The sequence below is a fragment of the Mirounga angustirostris genome, unplaced genomic scaffold, assembly GCF_029215605.1.
Source record: "Mirounga angustirostris isolate CCGP_5_RB_7025 unplaced genomic scaffold, mMirAng1.0.hap1 SCAF_1, whole genome shotgun sequence".
Classification (NCBI taxonomy): domain Eukaryota; kingdom Metazoa; phylum Chordata; class Mammalia; order Carnivora; family Phocidae; genus Mirounga; species Mirounga angustirostris.
In genome coordinates, this window is record NW_026991709.1 from 179,884,873 (window position 1) to 179,910,409 (window position 25,537).

Below are 25,537 nucleotides of genomic sequence, written 5' to 3' on the forward strand. Positions count from 1 at the left end.
GGTACCCCAGAAAGGTCTTACTGAGTGAATACTCATTGTTATTTAGGATACTGGCCCATGATTGATCTTTGGTACTATATTGATTTATTCAACCCCCACATCCAGATGAAGAACATCTTATCACATCTTATAACTGGGGTGGTTCTAATTGTAGTCCCCCCTTACCTGCGGGTTCACTTTCCACGGTTTCAGTTACCCGTGGTCTGGGAGCAGATGATCCTCCTCCTGACAAATCGTCAGGAGGTCCATAGTAGCCTAACACTAGGTCACAATGCCTACATCATTCCCCTCACTGCATCTCCTCACGGGGGCATTTTCTCATCTCATATCGTCGTATGAAGAATGGTGAGTACAGGACAATAAGGTATTTTTAGAGAAAGACAACATTCACATAACTTTTATTACAGTACTTTGTTAAGTTGTCTATTTTATTATTATTTTTAATCTCTTACTATGCCTAATTTACAAATTAAACTTTATCATGGGTATGTATATATAGGAAAAAACATAGTATGTAGGGTTTTTGTACTATCTACGGTTTCAGATATCCACTGGGGGTCTGGGAGTGTATCCCCTGTGGATAAGGGGGTGACTATTGTATAGTTAAAATTACTCTTGTCAGTTCCTTGAAGGGTGCCTGGGTGGTTCAGTGGGTAGGTGGCCGACTCCTGATTTCAGCTCAGACCATGATCTCAGGGTCCTGGGATCTGGCCCCGTGTCAGGCTCCACCCTGAGCAGGAAGTCTGCTTGAGATCTCTACCCCCTTCTCTAAAATAAATTAATAACTCTTAAAAAGAAAAGAAAAGAAAAAAAATTCCTTGAAAGGATGACATGTCAAAGACCAGAGTTTATCTTTCAATAAATTCAACACAGGGAGTAATTTTCTTCTGTGGAAACACGTAGCTGTTTCTTTAGTTAGGCTCTAACATGTAAGTTGCTGGTGTTTACCAAGCATGTAATAAATGCTAGAAAAATCTCAGGGTTGTGAGATGCTGGTGCTTTGAGGACACAGGAACTAAAGCCTTGTTAAAGGGCCACAACTTCAAACCTCCCATTTATTCTCAACCACGAGCTCATTGAATAGAATGATGGATAAAATCTCTCCCTTACTTTTGTCCCCTCTCCTCTCTCTTTTGCTTCTACATACTAGGTGTGCAGTATATACTCAGTACGTACTTGCTAAAAGAATAAATGAAGTTATAGTGAATAGCAGATTCTACTCTAGTGAGGTCTTGATTGCCACAAAATCAACTGTAACCCAAAGAGGTAACTGAGTGCTAGGCTAAGTTCCTGGAACATAGCGTATGGTTCACATGGACCCAGAAGATAATAATATATATGTAATTGGTGGTGATGATGAATAACAAAAAGTGTTGTCCTTAGCCTATCATTTTAGAATATATACATTGTATTTGCCCTTCATAAAAAACTCATAAGCTAACTTCTTTGAAAAAAGAAATGGGATTTGAAGGACAGAGCATAAAAGAAATTATTAAGAAAAATAAATATCATTACTGGGAGTTGACAGTTGACCTTTAATATGAATAAATTGGATTGTGGTATATTTTGGTTTTCAGGAAGTCCAAACCTGTTTTCCAAGATTGTCAATGTGGTTAAGTCATACTGTTTAGATTTCAAATGAATAGAGATATTTACCCTTACATAAGAACAGGAGCCATGTGACTTTCTATTTCCTATAGTAATTTGTAAAGCTGGATCTTTCACCTTTAGGAAGGGCCGCAACCTTCACTTTGAAATGTGATGTTGACAGGTACAAATCATAGTGTCTCCAAGCTAGGTAACACTCAACTCTCTGTTCTTACTGAAAGACAGTAAGCGTATGTACAGTTTGCTCAGTGGGTTCACCTGATTGCCTTGTAGCACGGTCAGGAAACGTGAGGGTAAAGCCAAAAGACAAAAGTTCTGTAGACCTAGAAGGAGAACCGCTTACACCAAGCCTGATCTGATGACAGGAGTGAGCAATTTCTAATACAGCACAGGACAATGTGGGTCAAATAAAACCTATCTGCAGGCCATGCTTGGTTCCCCAGATTCATCTGTGACATTGATCTGTGAGTGTTGAATGAATGCTTTGGGAGGAGATTCACCTTAGGTTGTGTTTGATCCTCCAGTTGGGGGTTCATCTCTTCCAGTGCGAATCGCTGGGGCAAACCCCAGGGAAACTAATGTGAAAATGCATGAATGATGGCTCCTGAAATTCATTGGTTCAGTGTTTTCATTTGTAACTAGCAGGTGAGGGTGAAGGGGAGCTATGCCTTGCCAAAATGAAAAGGTGCGTGTTGGCTCTTTGGGACACTGTTCTGAGAGTCTGTCAAGGAAGCAGGTTATGGTCTTATCCTTTAAGGCCAAGCAGACTGGGTCTGCCTTCTGGCTTCCCTACACAGTGGCTATGAGACATTGAGCAAGTGGCTTAGCCTCTGGAAACCACTCTTGCCTGTAAAGCATGCATAATAATAGTACCTTCCACATGGAAAAAGTTGTGATGAGACCTATGAGGTAAATAATGACTTAAGAAGTGTGTTGCATGGGGTCACCTGAGTTGCTTAGTCATTTAAGCATCCAACTCTTGATTTTGGCTCAGGTCATGATCTCAGGGTCATGAGATCGAGTCCTGCATTGGGCTCTGCACTCAGTGGGGAGTCTGCTTGAGATTCTCCCTCTCCCTCTGCCCCTCCTCCTCCTCTCCTCTCTCTCTCTCTCAAATAAATAAATAAATCTAAAAAAAAAAAAAAGTGTGTTGCAGGATGCCTGGCTCTCAACAAAGGATAGGTCATGGTAAAAATATGAAACAATGGACAGTAAGAGGAAAAGAATTACCAATGTGCTCTTAGATGGATTCCAGTTTGGTCAGGATTTTGAGTAGCTCTTTATATACTTATCCGAAGCTCTGATAGACCCCAGAAAGTCATGTCTGTTTTCTCACAGACTACCTTCTTAAATACTTGGGGCAGTTTTTGAGAGTATTTTCTCTCATACTGTGTAGGCCAGCTATGACTGGGTTATATTACCTGTTCTTCCTTCTGTTAAGTTCTATAAAGACCACACCCCTCTCTCTCTCTCTCTCTTTTTTTTTTTTAATTTTTAAGTAAGCTCTATATACCCAACATGGGGCTCGAACTCACATCCCCAAGATCAAGAGTCATATGTTCTACCGACTAAGCCAGCCAGGCACTCCCACACCCCTCTCTTTTGACAACTAGAATTTTGCCATTTTATAATGAGATAATAGCCAACCTTACACGAGGTACGTTTTTAGTTTACTTGATGCAATTTGAGCAATAGCGTGGGTTTCATTAGAAACACATTTTCAAGTCATCTTCTATTCAGGTGATTTCTACAGTTGGCCAACTTGATTGTTTTATTTCAGAGTGTGGTAAGGAAATAACCAACAAGTAATAGAAAAGTCTATATGAACTTTTTAAAAAAGATTTTATTTATTTGGGGTGCCTGGGTGGTTCAGTCGGTTAAGCCTCTGTCTTTGGCTCAAGTCATGGTCTCAGGGTCCTGGGATCAAGCCCAGTGTCGGGCTCCCTGCTCGCAGGGAACCTGCTTCTCCCTCTCCTCCCTGCTCATGTTCTCTCTTGCTATCTCTCTCTCTCAAATAAATTAATAAAAATTTTTTTAAAGATTTTATTTATTTGACAGAGAGAGACACAGCGAGAGAGGGAACACAAGCAGTGGGAGTGGGGAAGGGAGAAGCAGGCTTCCCACCGAGCAGGGAGCCTGATGCAGGACTCGATCCTAGGACCCTGGGATCATGACCTGAGCCAAAGGCAGCCGCTTAACGACTGAGCCACCCAGGCGCCCCAATGAATAAAATTTTTTTAATAAATCTTTTATTAAAGATTTTATTTATTTATTTGAGAGAGGGAGAGAGTGCCCATGATCTACGGGGAGGGGTGGAGGGAGAGGGAGAAGCAGACTCCCCACTGAGCGGCGAGCCCATTGCGGGGCTAGATCCCAGGACCCTGGGATCATGACCTGAGCCAAAGGCAGACACTTAACCTACTGAGCCACCCAGGTGCCCCTCTATAAACTTCTTATTGAATTGACATCTATTATGAAAAATTGGTGATAACTACAGGTGGTTTTATGATAACCAATATTCCAACAGTATTATGTAGGTGCTAAAGATCATTATGAGGGTGCTATAAGAACATAGAGAAATATGTAATGAAATTTAAAGAATGCTGTGTAAAAATGGAATATCCACAATTATAATAATAATTATGTAATAGAATAGATACACGTAGGAAATATACAGTGAAAATGGCTGCAAGTTTATCAGGAGAGTAAGGAAAATAGGATTATGGCACCTGAATACTGTTATTTTAATTTTTTTGGTCTTTATAAAAACTTCAAAATATCAGATGGCTTGGGGGGTTCAATTGGCGGCTATCTCTAATTGAATCCATAGCCTTATGTGTGTATTGACAATATTTGGCTAGAGCCCAGTATACTGTAGTTATTTATCAGATTTCCTCTGGTCACTAGCTTGGATGATATTTTAGATAATGGTGGCTGACATTACTATATTCTTCTTCTTTTCAGTGATGAAAATGCCAGGAAAGATTTAAAGACCCTACCAGCCTTTCCAACCAAAACTCTTCAGGAGCATCCATCCCTTGCTTACTGGTAAGCCAAAGCAAGACAACAGGTGACCTTGATATCATAGCCTCCATTGAGAACTGCATGCTTTTCAAGAAATTAAATGAAATATGAGTGAAGAAAGTATCAAATAGCCCATCACATGCATCAGAGTGACTATAAGTAGACCTTGATCCTTTCCGTGAAAGGGTCTTGCCAAAGCTTACTGGAGATCATCGTACCATCGTAGTCATTTGTGAAGTGTGGCTATGTGCCTTCTCATTCACATGTGTTAAAGGTCTGTAGAGAGTGCTTTTAAGTAAACATGTGCAGTCGCTGTGTAATGTGGCCTTAATCTAGCAGAGTGTAATATACATGTTACAAAATACAGATTTCCTTGGATGGAGGTTTTCTTAATGACCAGAAATGACCTGACTGATCAGAGGTGTCTTCTGTGGCCAAAAATTGTTGTATATTTCAAGTCATTCTATTTGTTTATATTACAAAGAATCCATAGTACCCATTTTCCTTACAGCATTTTTCCTAGAAAAGTACTTATTTCCCCCTTTGAATTAGTTACATCCCCTTTAAATACAGTTTCCTTGATTTATGGCTCTGAATCCTGAAGATAGTTTTCCTTTCCACTGAAAAACTGATTACAAAATAAATATTCAACATGAATAGCTTTAATAGGAAAGATGAAATGCAGTTCCCAGAGAAAGAGCAAAAGTGAATCCTGAGACTACATTGCTTCCTGAGTCTGGAATCTTCCAAACAAATCATTGTTAAGTGATAGTTTCTTAAGAAAAAAAAAAACAAAGACCGTTTACCGCTGATTACTGGTTGTGTAGAGATAAAAACGTTTACCCTTCTAGGTTATACTTGAGATATGATGGGTCTCTGTAAGTAGGGTATACTAGCTGACATCAAAGGTGACAGACTTTAGCTTAGTTCTTGCCTTTCTAGTCAACAAGGTTGGCTTTTTTTTTAACTATTTTTTTTTTTTTACTAAGTAATCTCTACCCCCAGTGTGGGGCTTGAACTCATCACCTCAAGATCAAGAGTCACATGTTCTATTGACTGAGCCAGCCAGGTGCCCCTCTAGTCAACAAGTTTTATATTGGGACAATAACGAAGGGTTTTCTCTGAAAGCAGTGTGCCCCAGGTAGCGAGTGACAAGAGAGTATTTTGGATACTCAGACTCAGAACAGTTTTAATCCTTTCTAAATCTTTGTGGATAATTTAAGGAAAATGCCTTTAATAACTAACACATGCTGATCTCTTTTTTTTAAACCTTTTAATTTCCCTAGCAAGGCTCACTAATTAGTATTTATAATATTATTTTGTATTTTATATCCCATTCAATTATGGCAAAAAATACCAGTTTTTCATATGATAAATTGATATTATCTTTCCTTTTCCAATAAATTAAGTTTTTAAAAGTATTGATATATTTATTTATATATCATATAAAATATAAATTAAAAATCATGATAGGTAGCCAAATGTCTGACGTTCAAGAATCCATGTCCTATAGAAACTCAAGTCAGCCAGCTTCTATCTCCCAAACAAGTTGGTGAAGGTCTTTATTCTCAAGTTTCTCAACAAGCCAGCTGAGAATCTTTTTTTTTTTTTTAAAGATTTTATTTATTTATTTGAGAGAGAGAGAATGAGAGAGAACACATGAGGGGGAGGAGGGTCAGAGGGAGAAGCAGACTCCCTGCCGAGCAGGGAGCCCGATGTGGGACTCGATCCAGGGACTCCAGGATCATGACCTGAGCCAAAGGCAGTCACTTAACCAACTGAGCCACCCAGGCGCCCCAGCCAGCTGAGAATCTTGAAACTGAGTCTGTACCTCATATAATCGTAAATGCCGTATTTCTCATTTCCTTGTTTTACAGTGAGGACAGGGTAATTGAGCATTATTTGAAAATCAAAGGTCTGACTCGGGGTCAAGCTGTGGTTCAGTAAGTATCTGTCTTTCCTTTTGCTTAGATAGAATTTTAATGTCTTCTGTTTGAAGAAATCATTTGAAAATGATTTCTATTGTGTGGTTTGTGTGTATATTGTCGCCATCTGGTTAGAAAAGCCTTACTATGAATTATAAAATGCCTTGAATCATTCCATAGTTGGTGTTATTAATTCAGATATCTTCCAGTGTCAGGCAGGTAGCAAAACAGAAATGTAGGCCAGGTGTAGGACAATAGGGAATGGTGGGGACTGAGGTAAACTGGAGAGCTGTTGTCCTGAGTCGAGGCAAGGTGATTCAGTCTCAGAAATCGGGCCTAAAGCTATCAGACCTGATATTTCTGTGAAAAGCTGGAAATTCTGATTTTTAAAGTCCAATTTTAAACATTGCAAAGTAATTTTAAGAAAATTTTATTACAATGCAAGCCAAGCAAAACCTATCTGGAGGCCATGTTTGGTTGTGTGGTTTGCGACTCTACTTTGGGTAGAGCATACAGTGTTGGTGTTGGATAATCTATATCTGCATGCTACCAAGAACAGACCATAGTGACATATCTCTGCATTTTAGACTTACAGAGTTACCACCCATTTATTTATTTTTTTTAAGATTTATTAAAATCAGCGGGGAGCCCTGACGCAGGGCCCGATCCCAGGACCGTGAGATCATGACCTGAACCAAAACCAAGAGTCTGAGACTTAAGCGACTGAGCCATCCAGGCACCCCACCATCCATTTATTAATAATAGTTCACAAGCTACATTGAAGTTTTAAAATTATAAGAACTAAATTTATAATTTTATAATTTTATAATTTTAAAATTCTAAAAATGAATATAGCATTATTGCTCTAGTAATTGTAGAATAACTTTTATGGCCATCGAAGTTCTTTTAAAAACCCACTGAATATAGCTCAGAGCACGTGAGAACTGAAGTCAGGACTTAGAGACCGCATTTCCCCTGGTCAGTGTATAGATCTCCCTTACAACCTCTACCTCTTGCACTAATCGCCTTTTTATCACGGCACACCTTCTGTGGCCTTCAAGGCAGAAATCAAAAAGGAGCAGTCCTGAAGTTGAATCCTTGACATTTTAACTCATGGTGCCTGTTTTCTGGGGGGGGCGGCAGGGGGGAAGAAGAGTAACAATTTCCCTGAAGGATTTTAGGTTAGGCTAATGAGCATGTTATGAAGTGTCCTTGTTTATTTTTTTATTTATTTTTTTTATTTTTTTTAAAGATTTTATTTATTTATTTGATAGAGAGAGAGAGAGAGAACACAAGCAGGGGGAGTGGGAGAGGGAGAAGCAGGCTCCCCGCTGAGCAGGGAGCCCGATGCGGGGCTCGATCCCAGGACCCTGGGATCATGACCTGAGCCGAAGGCAGACGCTTAACGACTGAGCCACCCAGGCGCCCCGGGAAAGTCTTCTTCTTTTTTTTTTTTTTTTTTTTTTTTAAGATTTTATTTATTTGCGAGAGAGAGAGAATGAGAGACAGAGAGCATGAGAGGGAGGCGGGTCAGAGGGAGAAGCAGACTCCCTGCCAAGCAGGGAGCCCGATGCGGGACTCGATCCCGGGACTCCAGGATCATGACCTGAGCCGAAGGCAGTCGCTTAACCAACTGAGCCACCCAGGTGCCCCTGAAGTGTCCTTGTTTAAATGCAGAGTCCTTTTACTTCCCTTAATCATTAAGGGAATGGAGTTGTGGCCCCAAGTGAGAGACTAGCTTGGTGGTTAAGGCTCTAGACTGTGGAATCCATCTCACTTTGTTAGAATCTTGGGTGTGCAGTGTATTTGCTGCATGTTGCTGGCCCATTTACCTAACCTCTTATATTCATCTACATACAGGCCATTTACTTTGTAAAAAAGCATCCCAAATTATTGATTACAAAACCCAGAGCAATTGATATTCAAAATGTCATTAAAAAGCCCACTTGTACTAAACAGGAACCTCAATTCTTTGTGAGCAGAGAGGAAGTCTTACACAATTTATTCCACTCCATAAAGCCTTAGAAGTACACAATCAATACTTGTTGATTAGAAATAGTAAATGGAGAAATCATTGTTTTAATTTTTATTTGGGGGGTATATTTTTTAAAATCAGTTCGATATACAATAAAATTCATCCTTTTTAGGTACCTATTTCTTAGAGTTTAGACCTAAGAGTTAAGGTATATATTTCTAAGAGTTTACCACAATCAGTAAGTGGAATCACTTTATTTTTTTTTTGACAATTTATTTTTTTGACTATATGTATGTACGTATGTATGTAATTTCTAGGCCCAACATGGCATTCCCAACTCACAGTCCCAAGATCAAGAGCCATATGGTCTGCTGACTGAGCCAGCTAGTGCCCTACGATTGCTTTACTTTTTACTTGTTATGAGCATGACCCAAAAGTTGTTCTCATTGCTTTGCATTAAGTGCTTAGTTTAGTGCTTAGTTTTAAAAATACTTGCAATTTGGGTTTATGATACGGTCTAATATGTTTCTAAGACATAGAAATCTTAATATGCAGAAAATAACATTTCTTACAGCTTTTGGAAATTGAAGTTTTGTTAGCAACTTCCTAACATTTGGGTAAGGTAAAATATATTACTCCCTAGAATGGCTTATTCTATTTCTGCTTTAGTCAGAGGCATTATCCATGGTTGTAACGAGGAAAGTAGACACAAATTGTGTTTCTTTTCTTTTTTTTAAGATTTATTTATTTATTTGAGAGAGAGTGAGCGAGCAGGGGGAGGGGCAAAGAGAGATGGAGAGAGAACCTCAAGCAGACTCTCCGCTGAGTGCAGAGCCCTACGCAGGCTGGATCTCAGGATCCTGAGATCATGACCTGAGCCGAAATCAAGAATCGGACACTTAAGTGACTGAGCCACCCAGGCGCCCCACAAATCATATTTCTGTACATCACTTTTCCCAAAATGATCCTCTAATTTATTAAGAGATTATAATATATATTCATTTTTCATAGGTATATGAAAATAGTAGAAGCTCTACCCACGTACGGAGTCCATTATTATGCAGTAAAGGTAAATACTTTTGCATAACAAAGCTTTCATAATGCCCATGTTAGTTTGTGAGTTAGTGAACAGTACCAGCGTCTAAAATCACATAAATTAATATGCATATGTATGCAAATTATCTCTATAAATTTCAACATTTAAAATATGATTGATTTTCTTAAAAAAAAAAGCCTGATTATATCTTGTCATTTGTAGCAAATTATAATGCTCATTATTTTGTAAAATACTTGCTCCATTGAAATGTTTTCCCAAAACCTCTATTAATCCTAACATACTCAAATTATTCTCTTTTAGCACATCCATTCCTTTTACCTATTTTTGCTGCTATTTCTCTTCTCCAGTTGTTCACCTGCCTAATAGTGCCGGATACTCACTTGATAGAGCCTTTATATGAGAATCATAAACTTGCCATTGTCATTTCAGCAGATTCATAAAGTTCTCAAAATTTTGCAGGATTTGCGATAGCAATTTTCAATTGGTATGTTTCATATTTGTGTAGTATTTTCAGGTGTTTTCAAGCAGGGAGAGATTGATTAAGAATGAAGGGGGGGGAAATCAGAGGGAGAGATGAACCATGAGAGACTATGGACTCTGAAAAACAAACCGAGGGTTCTAGAGTGGAGGGGGGTGGGAAGATGTGTTAGCCTGGTGATGGGTATTAAAGAGGGCACGTTCTGCATGGAGCACTGGGTGTTATGCACAAACAATGAATCATGGAACACTACATCAAAAACTAATGATGTAATGTATGGTGATTAACATAACATAATAAAAAAAAAAGAACTATTTTGAGATGTAAGGGATAAAGGACCATTAAGAAGGGGGTCTTGTTTGAAAGGAATTTTATCATAGATCAATCTTGAGTGACTTTTCAAGTTACAACAGTATTTGCAATTCAAAATGGGGGATTAAATAACAAATACTTGCATAATGAGGATACCTTGTACTAAAAATATGTAGCAATTCAACTTCGGTTTCTCCTGATTCTTAATTTTTTTGCATATGGGTATATGTTTAAGTCTAAATTTTTCTTTCCCTATGTCACTACATCCTTCACTTTGGCAAGACCTAAAAGATAAATTTATGAAAAAAAATTCCTCTCCTCCCCATATGTACCTCAAAGTGATGATTCAAACATCCTGCCATTGAATCATACAGTTCTCCAGAAGAGCTTTTCAGTATTCCCACATTCATTGTTAAGTGGCTTATAAACATCAGGTTTGTAGCCACCTTTCTCATCTTTGTAATTCTTTGGAAACTTCCCTGACCATTGTAGCTGGTTACTGATTAAGAGAACAGAGAGCTTTTTTTCTTTTTCTTTTTAGTTTCTTTTCTTTTCTTTCTTTCTTTTTTTTTTAAATGGATAACTGGCTTTCCACTCGGGATTAATTTTACATTTTCTTTCTTTTCTCCAACAGTCAAGACAGTAATGGTTCATTCTTTTTGACGGCATTAATAGTATTGATCTAACTTACAGATCTTTTTTGAAGGCATTTTAATAGCAAGTTAGGTTTTTAAGTAATGTTTTGTTTACCAAGACAGCTTTATTGTGACTTGCTGATATTTGTTAAAAGATGAAATTGGTAAATCTTCACCTCTAGAAGACTGAACAATTAGGACTTGGTTCTCACGCTTTTCTATCTTCCAGGATAAACAAGGACTTCCTTGGTGGCTTGGAATCAGCTATAAAGGAATCGGCCAGTATGATTTGCAAGATAAAGTGAAACCTCGGAAAGTAAGTGTGAATCATTTCAGACACACAGGAGAACTTAAGCTATTCTGGATTTGGCAACATTGCTTTAATGGGCACCAGAATAGTCTCGTCTCGGACAAGTAACTTTCGTTAGTGAAGCTATGGGTTCAGAGAAGGCTCAGGTTAAGTGAAAAATGCTTTTTATAACTAATTTATGTACCTTTCATCCAGCAATTCCACATCTGATCATTTATTCTAAGGGAATCCAGTTATGCACAAAGACTTAACTGTAAGGATGTTGATCCCAACTTCATTTATAAATGCATACAATTAGATTTCTATTTTAAGGTCATATGAAGAGAAGGATGACATTTGTTTTCCAAGTTTTGTATATATCTATCTGTTGTATAGGCATAAAATATTTATTTATATACATAATTATATATAATGTTAATATATTTTTATATAAATTATACACACACACACACACATATATACATACATACATATACATACGTATGCTTACTGACATTGGATGGATACACAGGTGGATGAATTGTGAAGACGTAAGCCTGAGTATTGGGTGCTGGCTCCCTCTCAGTAATCCAGTCCAATCCAGTAATCCAAAAAACTGATCTTTTGACTACTGCTGCTATTTTCACTTATCTTTGGTTCACAGTTTTCCACACGAAACATGTCTGCTTTTTTCAAAAGAAAAATAAGTCCTGTGCTGTTTATTAAAGGTCACACTCTCTCAGGTTTGGGTGTTCCAGACCTAATAAACGACGTTATTTTCCATTTGAACTGTGGCCATGACACTTCTTCTCTTGATCCAAGCACAGGCGTATAATCCGTTTCTGCCCATATGAGAATGGATGAGTCCGCGTAGACAGCCACCCACCTGCCCTGGCCTAACTGTGTATTATAATGACACGAAGGCTTACTCATGCCGCCCCTGGTTGGTTTCGCCGCCCTCCCTGTGCTCTGCTGCCATCAGTGGGCGACACGGCAGTGAAACAGTGACCTATAATAGCAGACCATGTGTTATCACACCCCGACATTGAAGTCTTGAATTACTCCTATCATTTCCGTCTGTCTCGTGCTTTAATGTCTGTTTGAAAAACAGCCATATTCATCATAAACCGGCCTTTGTCATCATACCACAGTGTTCTTCATCTTCTTTGTGGTTTTTCAGCTTTTATCAATGCTCACAATCTTTCGTTGAGTTAAAATAATTAAGCTCCTCTTTTCTCCCCATTTTATGACTGTGAGGCTGACACAGACAACACAAAGGGGTGGCCCAGGGCTCACCCCCTTCTAATGCCAGTCCTGCCCTCCCGGAGCAGACTAGCTGGGCATTGAGGCTTCTTATTGGAAAATATTGATAAAAATAAAATATCAGGGCGCCTGGGTGGCTCCGTTGGTTAAGCGACTGCCTTCGGCTCAGGTCATGATCCTGGAGTCCCTGGATCGAGTCCCGCATCGGGCTCCCTGCTCGGCAGGGAGTCTGCTTCTCCCTCCGACCCTCCCCCCTCTCATGTGCTCTCTCTCATTCTCTCGCTCTCAAATAAATAAATAAAATCTTTAAAAATAATAATAATAATAAAATAAAATATCATTTCGTAACCTATATCCATCTGTGTGAGGGACAGGAAGACAGCATGTTTGTAATCCTATAACAGAATGGTGTCTCTATAAGCCCTGTGACTAAGATCAATTGAAGTAAGGTATACTTACTTAATTTCCAGGAAGAGTATGAATAATGTTGTTCATACTTGAAAATTGGCCTCTAAGACCAAATTTCAAATAAATAATGTTAGAAATGATGGGCATGTGATTTTTTTCAAAATCATCTTCAAAATCATTTTTATTTATAGTTTTTTTTTTAAAGATTTTATTTATTCATTTGAGACACAGAGATAGAGAGAGAGAGAGAGCATGAGCAGGGAGAGAGGCAGAAGGAGAAGGAGAAGCAGGCTCCCTGCTGAGCCAGGAGCCCGATGTGGGGCTCGATCCCAGGACCCTGGGATCATGACCTGAGCCGAAGGCAGATGCTTAACCATCTGAGCCACACAGGCGCCCCTATTTATAGTTATTTTTTTAACCAAAACTTATACATAGCCATTGTAAAAACAACAACAACAACAAAAATACAAACTACAGAAACATGTCAGTTAGGGCGGGAAGTCCTTCTGCAATTCCCATCCCTTCCCCATGATAACCACAGTCAAGAGAATGATAACTGGTTCATTGAGACTTTGTCAGTGTATATCCTGAGCTTTCCAGAGAGAGAAATCTTTCTATGCACACGATTTCATCCCATGTCCTATTTCTCCAGGTTACTTTATAAACACATCTCTCTTCACTCGGTCTAAAGCTGCCCAGTGTCCAATATGTGGAAATACATACAAATACTGATTCGCTTTTGATGGACATTATGGTTGTTAACTGTGGGGGTCCATGGCGGGGAGAAGGAGCATAATGAATCCCAGTCAAGGCATATAACTAATCCCTAGTTTATCTATTTTATAATACCAAATCATTGCTTATCGTGTTTTCTTGAGGTGGACTTCAACCTATATTAACATTTTTTGGTAATTTATTTCTCTGCTGAATTTTACTTTAAGAAATAACATTCAGGAATCTCACTGGTTTCGCTGAATCTTGCATGTCATATATAACTTAAATCAACTCACAAGTCATCTCTTAGCGAATGTGGCTTCATGAAATTGAGAATCCTGCAGAATGTAAATGCATCTACTAAAAACAACCAGACTTTCTCCCAAAATAACGGTGAATCAGAATCTGCGCAGTAAATATTGCAGCGAATTTCCTCTCAGTTGCTTATGACTCATAGCCCCTTCTTTACATTCACAGTTTCATAGGAATTGGTCAATATTGTTTGACACTGATCACAATCAGGCTTGCTTGTTCAACCCAGAGTTGAGACAAGGATCAGAAGACACTTCCTTTTTTCGATTGGCAGAGTTTTCGCTTTCATTTTCAAGATGTGCCATTCAATTCAAAAAGGACCTAACGGGGCCATCTTGTTTACCACTGCCTTGTCTTCTCTATGTTGGTTACTTTTGCAGCCGTCCATTGTACCACTGTTTGCATCCTCCTTCTTCTGTTAAAACCCGACAATGGATTTTGCTTCCATCTGTTTATTTTTCCACGGCCAAACAACCTATGGGTTTAATTGGAGGGAGGATGTTCTACAAGTCACTGCCCTGGCCCAGTTGGTCCAAATGAAAGGGCCATAATTTAAAAGGCCGTGAGCACTGACTTGTAAAAAGGAGGATCATGCTTCAGCTGTTTGCATGACCTGGGCACACAGCAAGTTACCAGTGGCCAAGCAGGAATGAAGGTCAAGATTGGCAAACCCTGAAACAAAGGCTGGAATGGGAGGCCTTGGAGATGCTCAGCCTCTTGAGCTGCTTGTTACACATGCCTGCTGAGTTATAAAATTATGTAACTTGAAAACAGGCCAGAAGGGGCAAGATTTGCCAATAATAAGAGAGACTGACTAATGCCAAAGCCTATTTTGAAAAAAATGTTTGTCCGAGACCCACAAGCTGAAGTTTTCTGTCCTTTCCATACAATGTCTATTAGTTGTAGCCTAGGAATGTTGGGGACTGTGTTTCTCGTACCTGCTAGAACACCCAGGAAGTATTCTTCATGTATTTTGGCTCTAAGGCTTTTGCCAGTCATGGGGGAAAGTTTTCCATCTGTGTAGCATAATGATGCAGAGCAAGAATTTGGGAAGCAACCCATGGCCTGTCTTTGGTGTCTGGTGTCTGTTTGTTCTGTGACCTTGGGCATGTTTTTTTAATCTCTCTTTAAACTCAGTGTCTTCATCTGCACCACGGTAATACAACTGACAACATAGGGTGTTTGTAAGCATTACATGAGATTATATTCAGCATACACAGTCATCACTACGCAACTGGTTGTTGTTCGTTGGTAGTGACAGAGAAAGACAATTTAAAAAGATGAGAAATAGGCTTGGTTAGAGAAGGACCCAACATTGCTACAGACTTGTAGCCCTAGCGTTCTAAGAGTCCACACTCAGATCTTCTGTTTTCAGAGACTCTTAAGCACTCTGTGCCAATTTATTAACTGTAATGCCCTGAGGCATGATGCAAATTAAGAGAATTTTAAAATTCTGAGTAACAAACCACAAAAATTCAGGGTCTTAAAAATTCAGATCACAAGCAGTTTTTTTTTCTTTTTAATTCTCCCTTTATGCATGAAATATGTCATTGCAAACTCTTATGGAATGTGAAAACATACCAGAACTGAACTTAATTTCAAATCGTAGGACATTTGAACTTAAAAACAGTGAAGTTTTACATTTAAAACAAAAATGCAAGCTTGTGTTCCCTAGCTTTTTATTGCTCGTTCAGTATTTCAAGGAAAAATGTCATTTCTTCACAAAGAGGTAGAGTGGGCCAGTGGCTAAGTGAAGTATTGATAGATGTCATGACTGATTTGTAGTCCTCCAGCAAGTTATTTGACCTGGGAAAACCAGACCCTGTCAGAGATGGGAGAAATAAAAAAGTCATGCCGGCCAGGGTGTCACCAGCAGACCTTGGTGGGATAAAATGCCTTTCAAGATTAGTATCTTTGTGCATTATAACTGCTAACCAAGTCTTGTGATGTGCATCATCACCCCGGGGCATTTCAGGGTGGGGAAAGAGTTCTTAGCCTTCTGTTAACTGATTTTTTTTTAAACTATTGGAATTCCCAAATGCCTAGAGCCAGATGAATTAAGTCACAAGCACAGGAGTCTTCCTGTTTCCTTGTAATGAAAGTACAGGGTTCATTTCATTTAAACTCGGGGACTTGCTTACTTTTCTAATAAGCACAGCCATCTTGACATTTCTCGCCACTCCTGGTTTTTCCACCACCTGCTGCCGCCTCACCAGGGAGCTCGATGGGGCTGCTCCTTCTAACACTGCTTAAGTTCTGGATGAGCTTAGCTGCAGGAGAAGAAGGAACATGTGCTGTCCAGTCACACCTTCTTCGTCAGTACATAATAATGTATGGTGTGGAAGAAAAGAATGGAATTAGAGAATGTCAACTGGAGACCAGTCCATCCTGTTTGTAAAGTGTCTAATTAAGCTCCAGCCACACCAATAATCAATCTAATCATTAAAGCCTTCTGCAGAGTCACTGGGAGGAGAGCTCAAATCCTACGTGGGTTTGAAATAAGAAACCAGTCCTGCACTCCTGCTTACTGGTTGGCTGACCTGGAGCTGTCACTCAACCTTTCTGGGTCTTTATTTCCTCAACTTTCAAATTCCAATAATTCTGTCTACTCTATCTACCTCAAAGATCATTGTGAGGACCCAATGGGTTAGTGACTAATTTTACCGAGTAGATTTTTTTTTTCCTTCCTACCATATTCTGATTTATAGAAGACTGTAGATATTTTTCTTCCCCTTCTGTAAGCTCATCACAGGATTTTAAGCAGTTCTTCTAAGACAAGGAACTCTCAGAGAATCGGTTGGGCATTGGTGAGTCTCCATTTCCATTTCACAACTGGCAAGCAGATGGAAAGAATTCAAGGCAAGCAGCCTGATTAGTCATAAAGCCTAATTGTAAGGGAGGCTGGGAAGGGTAGTCTTTGGGTGGGTGGCCATGGGCAAAGCCATAACTCAGGGTGTTTTGTTACTAAAAGGAAGGAGGGAAAAAAGATCCTATGGGTGATAAGTAGTTTCTGTGTTTGTTTTCTCTGTGTTTGTTTTCTCTGAAGTCTTTTAGGGGGATGGTCAGTGAGAAACTACTGAGTGAGCAAAGAAATAAAACAGGATGATAAATTTTGGATAGTTTCTCGTGGAAACAAAATGGAGGGACAATAATGGGATGGGTGTGGAACCCTCAGTGGGTTCAGGGAAGGCCGTTGAGAAAGGTGACATTTAAACTGGGTCCTGAAGGGTGGGAAGGAGACAGGCTATGAAGAATGGGTTGACACGTTCTAGTCAGAAAAGAGCGTATGCAGATGGGAAGGGGGTAGCCACGTCATAAAACTGGGAGGATACCGCCGTAGCTAGAGCTTAAAAGGCTGAGAGTTTTCTCTGTAGAAACAGAAGATGGTGTTTGAAGAAGAGGAAGTGGCTGCTGGACAGGCAAAACCATTCAATTTCATTATTTAATCTGTTAGTTTGTATTTCCAGGCATTTACCGAATGGCTGAATTGTTGGCACATACAGAGAAATGAAAGATAGTACTTTATTTTTTTTTTAAGTTTTTTTTTTTTATTTATTCATTTGAGATACAGAGATACAGAGAGAGAGAGAGAATATGAGCAGGGGGAGAAGCAGAGGGAAGGGGAGAAGCAGGCCCCCTGCTGAGCAGGGAGCCCGATGCAGGGCTCGATCCCAGGACCCTGGGATCATGACCTAAGCCGAAGGCAGACGCTTAACCATCTGAGCCACCCAGGTGCCCCGAAAGATAGTACTTTAATAGGATTGACTTGTCCAAATGCCACATTGGACATTTATCTACAATGAGTAGAGAAAGCGTTGTGACAAAAATGTTCTAGGAAGGGGCATAAACAGTAAAGGCTTCTTCGCTTTGTACTTATGACCAAAGATTGGTTTGGTTTTCATTCATTCATCCTTAGGGAACAAATTTCTAACAAGAGAGTACAGTTTTCCCCAGTTCTACATTTTAACAACAACAACAACAAAAACAATGTATTGAGCCCGTGTACAAGGACCCTGAGCTAGTACTTTATATTCTTTATTCCATTTAAGGAAAAAGCCAAGTCCCTGTCATTAAGGACCTGACAGCCCATCTGGAAAGACAGAATTATATTCAAAGTTAGGGATTTTACTGAAATATTTAATAACTGGGCTGGACACCAAGCTGTGAGAAGGGATGTCAGTTGTAAAACCCCAGATGAGCCATGCAGGTGCCCCTCAGCAACAGGTTGGCCCTGGTTGTACCATCCATGTGGGGGGAGCCCTCTACTGCAAGTATTAACAGGAAGTCATTAGGTCGGCCCTGGGAGGTTAGAGATTCAGCCACAGAGGAAATCTGGGGGGATCACATCCCCTTGGATGGTCAGAGTTTTATATTATGCATTTCCTGATGACCAGAACTTCATCTAAACTTTTTCTAAAATACTCTGAGTGTTGTACTCCTTGCATTTAAGACGTGATGTTTCATGTATGGAGGGTTATGATATCACATCTCAAAAGGTAATTTTTGCTACCGGAGTACGTCCCATTTTGGTATGTTATAACATTTTTGTTCGGCACACCTGACTGTTAGCATGGCCTCTTCTAGTCTGATGGGTGGTGTTCAGTCCCGCTGGTGGGTAACATTTGCATTTAGAAAATCTGAACAACCATTTGTTCCTAAGGGGATTACCTAACTAAGAAAAATAGGACCCCAGCATTCATTATTTTGGAGCAAACATTTCATCTTCTACATCAAAACACTCCATCTACCAAAGCATAGGTATATCACCAAAAATTATCCTCTGAATCAGGCTTTCTCAGTCTCTGCACTGTTGACATTTGGGGCCAGATGATTTTGTCCTGAGCATGGCCTGATATTCAGCAGCATCCCCAGCTTCTACCCACCAGCTGCCCATAGCACCTGTCCCTCCTGCAGCGTGACAACCAGAAATGTCTCCAGATATTCCCCAAATGGCCCGAGGGTTGTGGATGAGAGTAGGGAGTGATGTAAATCATTGCTGGTTGAGAACCACTAATGCAAGTAAAATTTAAGGGTCCCAGAGTCCTTTTCTGCAAATGGCTGTTATAACCGCTGGGTTTTTTTTTTCCTTGTGAGGTCGATCTGAGAATTACTCCAAGTTTTTGTTAAAAAAAACAAACAAACAAACAAATCTCCATTGAGTCCTCTTCCCAGATGAGTGAGGCAGGATGGTGTACTTTGGTTAGGCAGTGGGGTTTGGGGAGCCTAGTTGTGCCTGGGTGTGAATACCAGATCTGCCCCCATTTAGCTTTGTGACCTTGGACAATTTATGTAAACCTCTCTGAGCCTCAGTGGTCTGTCTTACAAAATGAGGCTCTAAGTAGTAACTCCCTGTAGGGCTGTTGGGCAGACTCACTCTCAGGCACATAAGCATTTGATGGATAGAAGGATGGCTGGATAGAAGGTGGTCAATTTGGCTTTCTAAAAGCCCATGATCCTGCAAAATTCTGTCTTTGTGGGACTCCAAAAGGCAAAACTCATCCACTCACTTGATCATGAGTACTAACAGTACATTCATCAAGTATAACTTTTTTTTTTTAATGAAAAAAGCATAAATCAATAGTACAGTGATTTGGTTTTGCTTCAAGTTACAGCAAAGGATCACCCGATGTGAGTCACTGATGTACAGTCATACAGTACAGCTGTGACTATCCCAAATTTAGTCATTTCCATGTGAACTTGCAGTTAAATGATTAACCTATATTATAAGTGCTATTTAAAAAAAAGCCTCTGATGATGCCTTTCCCATCCTGGTCTGGTGTTACACCTTTGGGTGACCTCTAATTTTGATTTGTTAAGATTCAAAAAGACAGTTTGATCCTTTCTGTCCGAGGCTTTCCCTCAGTCTTTTATTAGCCTGGGAGGTCCCCCCCTCGCCCGGCCTGTGGCAGGTGCACACTCCTCAGCATTGTTGGCACGTTCCTTTTCTGGGTACCCCAGACAGGAGGGAGCTTGCTGCCATGCGTCTGTCTGTGGGCGTGCCCTTGACCCACCCCTCCCTCCTCCTCTCTGACCTCCGCGATACAGGAACAGTGAACAGATTTCCTACCCAGAGGGTGTATCAGGAAACCACCGATGAAATCAACAGAGATACAGCAGTTTTTACAGAGGCTGAAACTCACAGAATTGGAAACGCGATGTGTCAACAGAAGAACTTGACTGGTTCTCGTCAGTGCAAAGACAGATGTGGGATCCAGACAGCTCTTTCTACTTCTGTTTCTGCTATTTAATGGCAGTCCCCCATCCTCACAAAGACATGATAACATTAGGGGATTGGACGGAGTGTCCTTCATAACAGTTACAACTAGCTTTATCACTTACTGAATGTTTATTCTAAACCAGACGCTGGGAATAAGTGCTTCATAAATGTAACCTCACTGAACCCTTCCAACAACCCTCTGAAGCAGGTGTTGCTCCCATTCTACAGATGAGAAAACTGAGACTCAGAGAAGTTAAGCAAGTTACCCCACACACACACACATAAAAAAACAAGTGATGGAACCAGAATGCAAACCCTTGGTACACTCCACCATCCTCACCCTAGCGGCGACGGCCACCGCGAATTAAGTCTGTGTCATTCCAGTTCACTTAGGCTATTATAGGCACATCTATGAAATCCATTTTCCATAAACTTTTAAGATTTCAGGTGGGGAAACAGCTTTGCCTTCTAGACTTGAAGGCTCTCAGTCTCATACCATTAACTTCTTTTGCAAACCCAGTTGCCATCTCATTATTTCAAATTCCTTAAATAACCTGGAGCCCTTCACCGTTTAAGTAGGGCTTTTGCCTGCAGGGAGGATGTTTGCTCTCGATGCAGGGACTTGCTGAATGGAGGCAAAAGCTCTAGTATTTCCCATTTGTAAGTGATAAGAGGGGGAGGTGGTGGCTTTCAGAGATCATGTTTCAAGTCCGGCCCTGGTTTTTATGTGTGTGGGAATGGACGCAAAGAAAAACACAGCTGAGCTGCATTGTGGTTCTTCCTGTAGAACCTGTTCATGCCCAGGGTGAGTAAACCTGGGGTAGCAATGTCTCCCTGAGACAGTCTCCAGTGAAATTTGTGCCTGGATTCGAAGCAGCTTATTTCCCGGGAAGTATCATCAGGATCCCCGCTCCGGCCCATTTAAAAGAATGTGTCTCCCTTCTGGGAAGATCTGCCAGGGAGAACTTCGCCCTCTTTCTCCCTGATTGGAGGAAGGAGTAGAACTGGGGAGGTGTCACCCGCTAGAGTTGCTGATGTTGGTAGCGTGTCAGCCGTGGGAGGCTCTGTTTGTGAAATTGAGTTACACCTCAGTGTCTTATGAAACTCAGAACTCACTGGAGCTGCTGTCTGGGAGAGGGGAGGTGGAGCGAGCCTTGGGATTTTCCTTCACATTTCTGTCCTGTTTTTGGAATCTGGATGAAAAGAAATGAAAGCGTCCAGTCTACGGACGTTTTAGGAAATGGGTATGTAGCTTTAAGCTTTCACTAATAACTCTTGCCACCTGGGTGATTGTTGTAGTTACACTGACTGTGTGATCAGACCACGAAGGGCTGTGTTCTTAGCGTGTGCTGGTTTCTCTCACTGTGTTTGGGGTTGGGGGTCCAGGTTGAACGCTTTTGTCTCCTGGTTACATGTGCATAGGAACTTTTAGTTCGTGCTGTTCCTTTACATGAGGTTCACATGTTTGTGAAAATCTTGGCTCCTGTACTTCAGGAAATGGTTGTGTTGATGGTGCTTTGCAATTAGACAATTCAAATGCTCCTCAAACTCCGGCCAAAGTCTACTAATAATCAATAGTGGGACAAATTCCAAGTTGAGAGGAAAAGCTGAGGCTCAGGCTAGTACCAGGGGGTAAGAAAATACAGCAGGCACTCGGCCTCGGGAATGGGCTGCTTTTTACAAATTATTTGATTTTCAAATGCACGTTGCTAGCTCACTTCTCTTTCTTCCAACCAATTGGCAAATGACACCGAGTGCAGCATTAGAAGGTCAGCAGTGGGGGGGGGGACCTGGGTGGCTCAGTCGTTAAGCGTCTGCCTTCGGCTCGGGTCATGATCCCAGGGTCCTGGGTTCGAGCCCCACATCGGGCTCCCTGCTCTGTGGGGAGCCTGCTTCTCCCTCTCCCATTCCCCCTGCTTGTGTTCCCTCTCTCACTGTCTCTCTCTGTCAAATAAATAAATAAATAATCTTTAAAAAAAAAGGTCAGCAGTGGGAATATAGAAGTGGGTTCTATTTACAAAAACTGGAGGCTCTAGCTCAGAAACCAAGAGGGCAACCCCACATTACTCCCCTCCCCACCTCGGCTCCAGTTCCTGGCACTAGGTTTCTGTCGCATTTAGGGGAACTCTCGTAGGCGGGCAACTGGTATCACAGAGAATCACCCCTGCTTGGGGTCCCGTTTTACTTTCACTTTGCATTCTTTTGAAATTTCATCCGTGGTTCTGCTGAAACATCCCTTTGAATATCTTTCCATTTGAATATGAAGTCAACATCTTTGATCAGAAGGCATGTGCTTACTGGAATCTGTGAGGATTTCCTAACTATTTTTATTTAGTTGAGTCAGAGGAAAAAGAGTATGCATGTTCCCCACACTGGCCTGGTTTTAGCGTTCAAGGTAGATTTACTCTTGAGGTGAAGATTACTGTCAGAGAAAGGAATAAAATGGTTTCAGGTTGTTGATTTGCAACAAGACTGCATCACATATCCGTGCTTCGCCTTAGTGTACCTTCTTGATTATTTGATGATGAAGCTGAGTTCCAGATTTAGGAAAAATCAGCATTAATTAAAGCTGTGCGTCTTTTCTGCATTCTTGATTTTGTAGTTATTCCAATGGAAACAGCTGGAGAACCTATATTTCCGTGAGAAAAAATTTGCCGTTGAAGTTCACGATCCACGGAGGTGAGGACAACAGCCTTTTCTTTATATGGTCGCAGTGACAATCCCAGTAACCCTGCTGCCAGGGACACTCATGTGCACATTTTTGTGCTGACATGTTTTCATTTCTCCTGGGTAGAGCTGGGAGGGGGATTGCTGGGTAACTCTACCATTTTGCATTCCCACCAACAACGTCTGTGGTTCCCTTTTCTCCACATCCTCCCTAACACTTGTTACTTATAGTTGTGCTCTTGTTGTTTTTTTAATAGTCACCCTAGTGGCGTACAGTGATAGCCCATTTTGGCTTGGATTGGCATTTCCCTCATGACTAATGATGGCTAAGCATCTTTTCATGTGCTCTTTGGCCACTTGTATATCTTCTCTAGAGAAATACCTGTTCAGATCCTTTGCTCATATTTTTAATTTGGTTTTCCTGGCCACTTCTAAAACAACAGTTGCCAAGTTACTGCCACGGATTGAAGTCAGGATTGGAGGCTCTCCGAGCTCTTCAGAGGAATTCATTATCAGTCCTCAGTGTTTGCCTTTCAGATACGTTTATGGATGCTTGGAGGTCAGAGGGATTGGGGAAACAGCTGTGACAAAAAGAGGACCAAGAGATAAGCCAAATTCCTACAAAGAACATTGGTACCCTTCTCTCTCCTTCCCCACAGCGTCTGCCTGCCCCCCTTTCCTTCTCCTTGCACCCTCTCCTCCTCTGACCCTCTCTCCTCTTCTTATCTGGTACATAAGCAGTACACTGGACCAGTTTCAGACTTGCATATCTGCAGACAATATTATCATGTTCATCCTCTGATAATGTCAGAGCTGCATAAGTCTACCTAGATCTGAAATGCTATTTACCTCGAGGGAGGTGTTGACCCTGCCCTCTCGGTTGCGTTATCTTTGAAATATTATCCCCTTGATTCCTGACCTCTTGTGATGGTCACACATCCTCTGGTTTTTAAGTAAATGTTTTTAGTACAGCCCCTTATTTGAGTAGTTCTTACCTTTGGAGTATGTGCGTATGCATTTTTGAACATGCTAGTTTAAAAAAAAAAAAAGAGATTATCCAGGTGCAACGGGTTTCTTCATAAAAGGAGAAAATCAGAAGCTTGGCTCCTCTCAACATCCGAGTGCGGCCACAGGAAAACAAATAAGAAGATACTTCATGATCACATTCCTCACTGGGTACATTTTGTGGTGCGCTGGGCCAGAGGTGAATAAATCGAATGCTTTCCTTAATCTTTCAGGATTTCTGTGTCAAGAAGAACCTTTGGGCAAAGTGGCCTCTTCGTGCAAACGTGGTATGCAAACCCTTCTCTCATCAAGTCCATCTGGGTAATGGCAATTAGTCAGCATCAGTTTTACTTGGACCGGAAGCAAAGCAAAGTAAGTCACTAGAGCGTTTCTGTAGGAACAGACTTCCCTCCTTCATTTGCTTTCTGCTCAGAAGATAAGCTTCCTCAGAAAAGACGCAAGCACAAGGGATTTTGTTCTTTGAGTTTTTGCTTTTTAAACTTTCTGACCAACTGTTTTAATTTTTCTTACATTTAAAAGAGGAGCAGTATATAGCCTGATTTAGAAGTTGTGAGACGTGCCAACTTTTCTTTGGCACATGTATACGTGAACACAGGTGACATTTTAAAGTTCATGATTGAACTGTACCATGAGAGAGATTCATGCATATTTAAACATTTTCGTTGTAAAGCTTAAGTCTTGTATTTTTTTCTTCTGAAGTGTCACTTGGGCATGTAAAAATTCTAAATTGTCCTCTGTGTTGACATACTTATTCCATAGTAACTTAATCATTTTATTAATTTGAAATAAGTTCAGTTGAATGAATTCTGTTTCCATGTTGTATACCCCTTAGGCAAAAATTCCTTCAGCCAGGAGTTTAGACGATATTGCGATGGATTTGACCGAGACAGGAACACCGAGGGTCTCCAAAATGGTGACACTGGAGGCCAAAACTCAGTTCATCATGGCGAGCAATGGCAGTTTAATCTCTTCAGGTAACATTTTGGGAAAGTACAGATGATTTTTATTTTTCACTTTTTTTGGTCTTAAACTACTTTTGGGGGTCATAAACCACTTTTAAACGCATTTTAGACCCATTATTTGGGGAGTAAATAAGCCTATCAAAACCTGCAGCATGCAGCATAAGCCAATGTATTAAAAAGTAAAAGGAAAGTTCAATTATAAATAGTCAGCTTGCATAAACAACACTGGTTACAAAGATAGTGAACTCCTCAGGGTAACTTGAAAGGACATTTTCTCCCCATCTATTCTATCAGCTTCTTCTTCTCCCAATATTTAGTTTTTGATTCAGACAGTTGTCTAATGCTCTACTTAATATATAGACAAACATGACTACAAGCTTCAAACCTCACCCCAACCCCACCTCCCAGTGTGATTGCTGCCCTGAAGCCGTTCCTCTGTACCTGTATATGTGGACAGAGGTGACATTTTAAAGTTAATGATTGAACTGTACCATGAGAGAGATTCATTCCAAATTCTGGAATCTCTTATCACCAAGTATATGTAACTGAACTCAGATGAACTTTCCCATCTAAATCCTATTGTCAGCTCTTAATCTAGGCACAGAACACTCCTTTGCTTGGCTTGCTTGCTTTCTACAAGGACATTCTAAGCAACTATCTCCAGG

General features: G+C 40.6%; 1 protein-coding gene across 6 annotated transcripts in view; it reads left to right on the plus strand.

The window, feature by feature from the left end:
- FRMD4B (FERM domain containing 4B) overlaps positions 1 to 25,537 on the plus strand; it is a 325,730-nt gene that overhangs the window by 277,778 nt on the left and 22,415 nt on the right. For all 6 annotated transcript variants that reach the window (XM_064593817.1, XM_064593813.1, XM_045861985.3 and 3 more), the window contains 7 exons: positions 4,573 to 4,656; positions 6,510 to 6,575; positions 9,544 to 9,601; positions 11,244 to 11,330; positions 22,820 to 22,896; positions 24,123 to 24,261; positions 24,743 to 24,884. In XM_064593817.1, the coding sequence (XP_064449887.1) occupies positions 4,573 to 4,656; positions 6,510 to 6,575; positions 9,544 to 9,601; positions 11,244 to 11,330; positions 22,820 to 22,896; positions 24,123 to 24,261; positions 24,743 to 24,884 (653 nt within the window). The remainder of the gene's footprint in view (positions 1 to 4,572; positions 4,657 to 6,509; positions 6,576 to 9,543; positions 9,602 to 11,243; positions 11,331 to 22,819; positions 22,897 to 24,122; positions 24,262 to 24,742; positions 24,885 to 25,537) is intronic.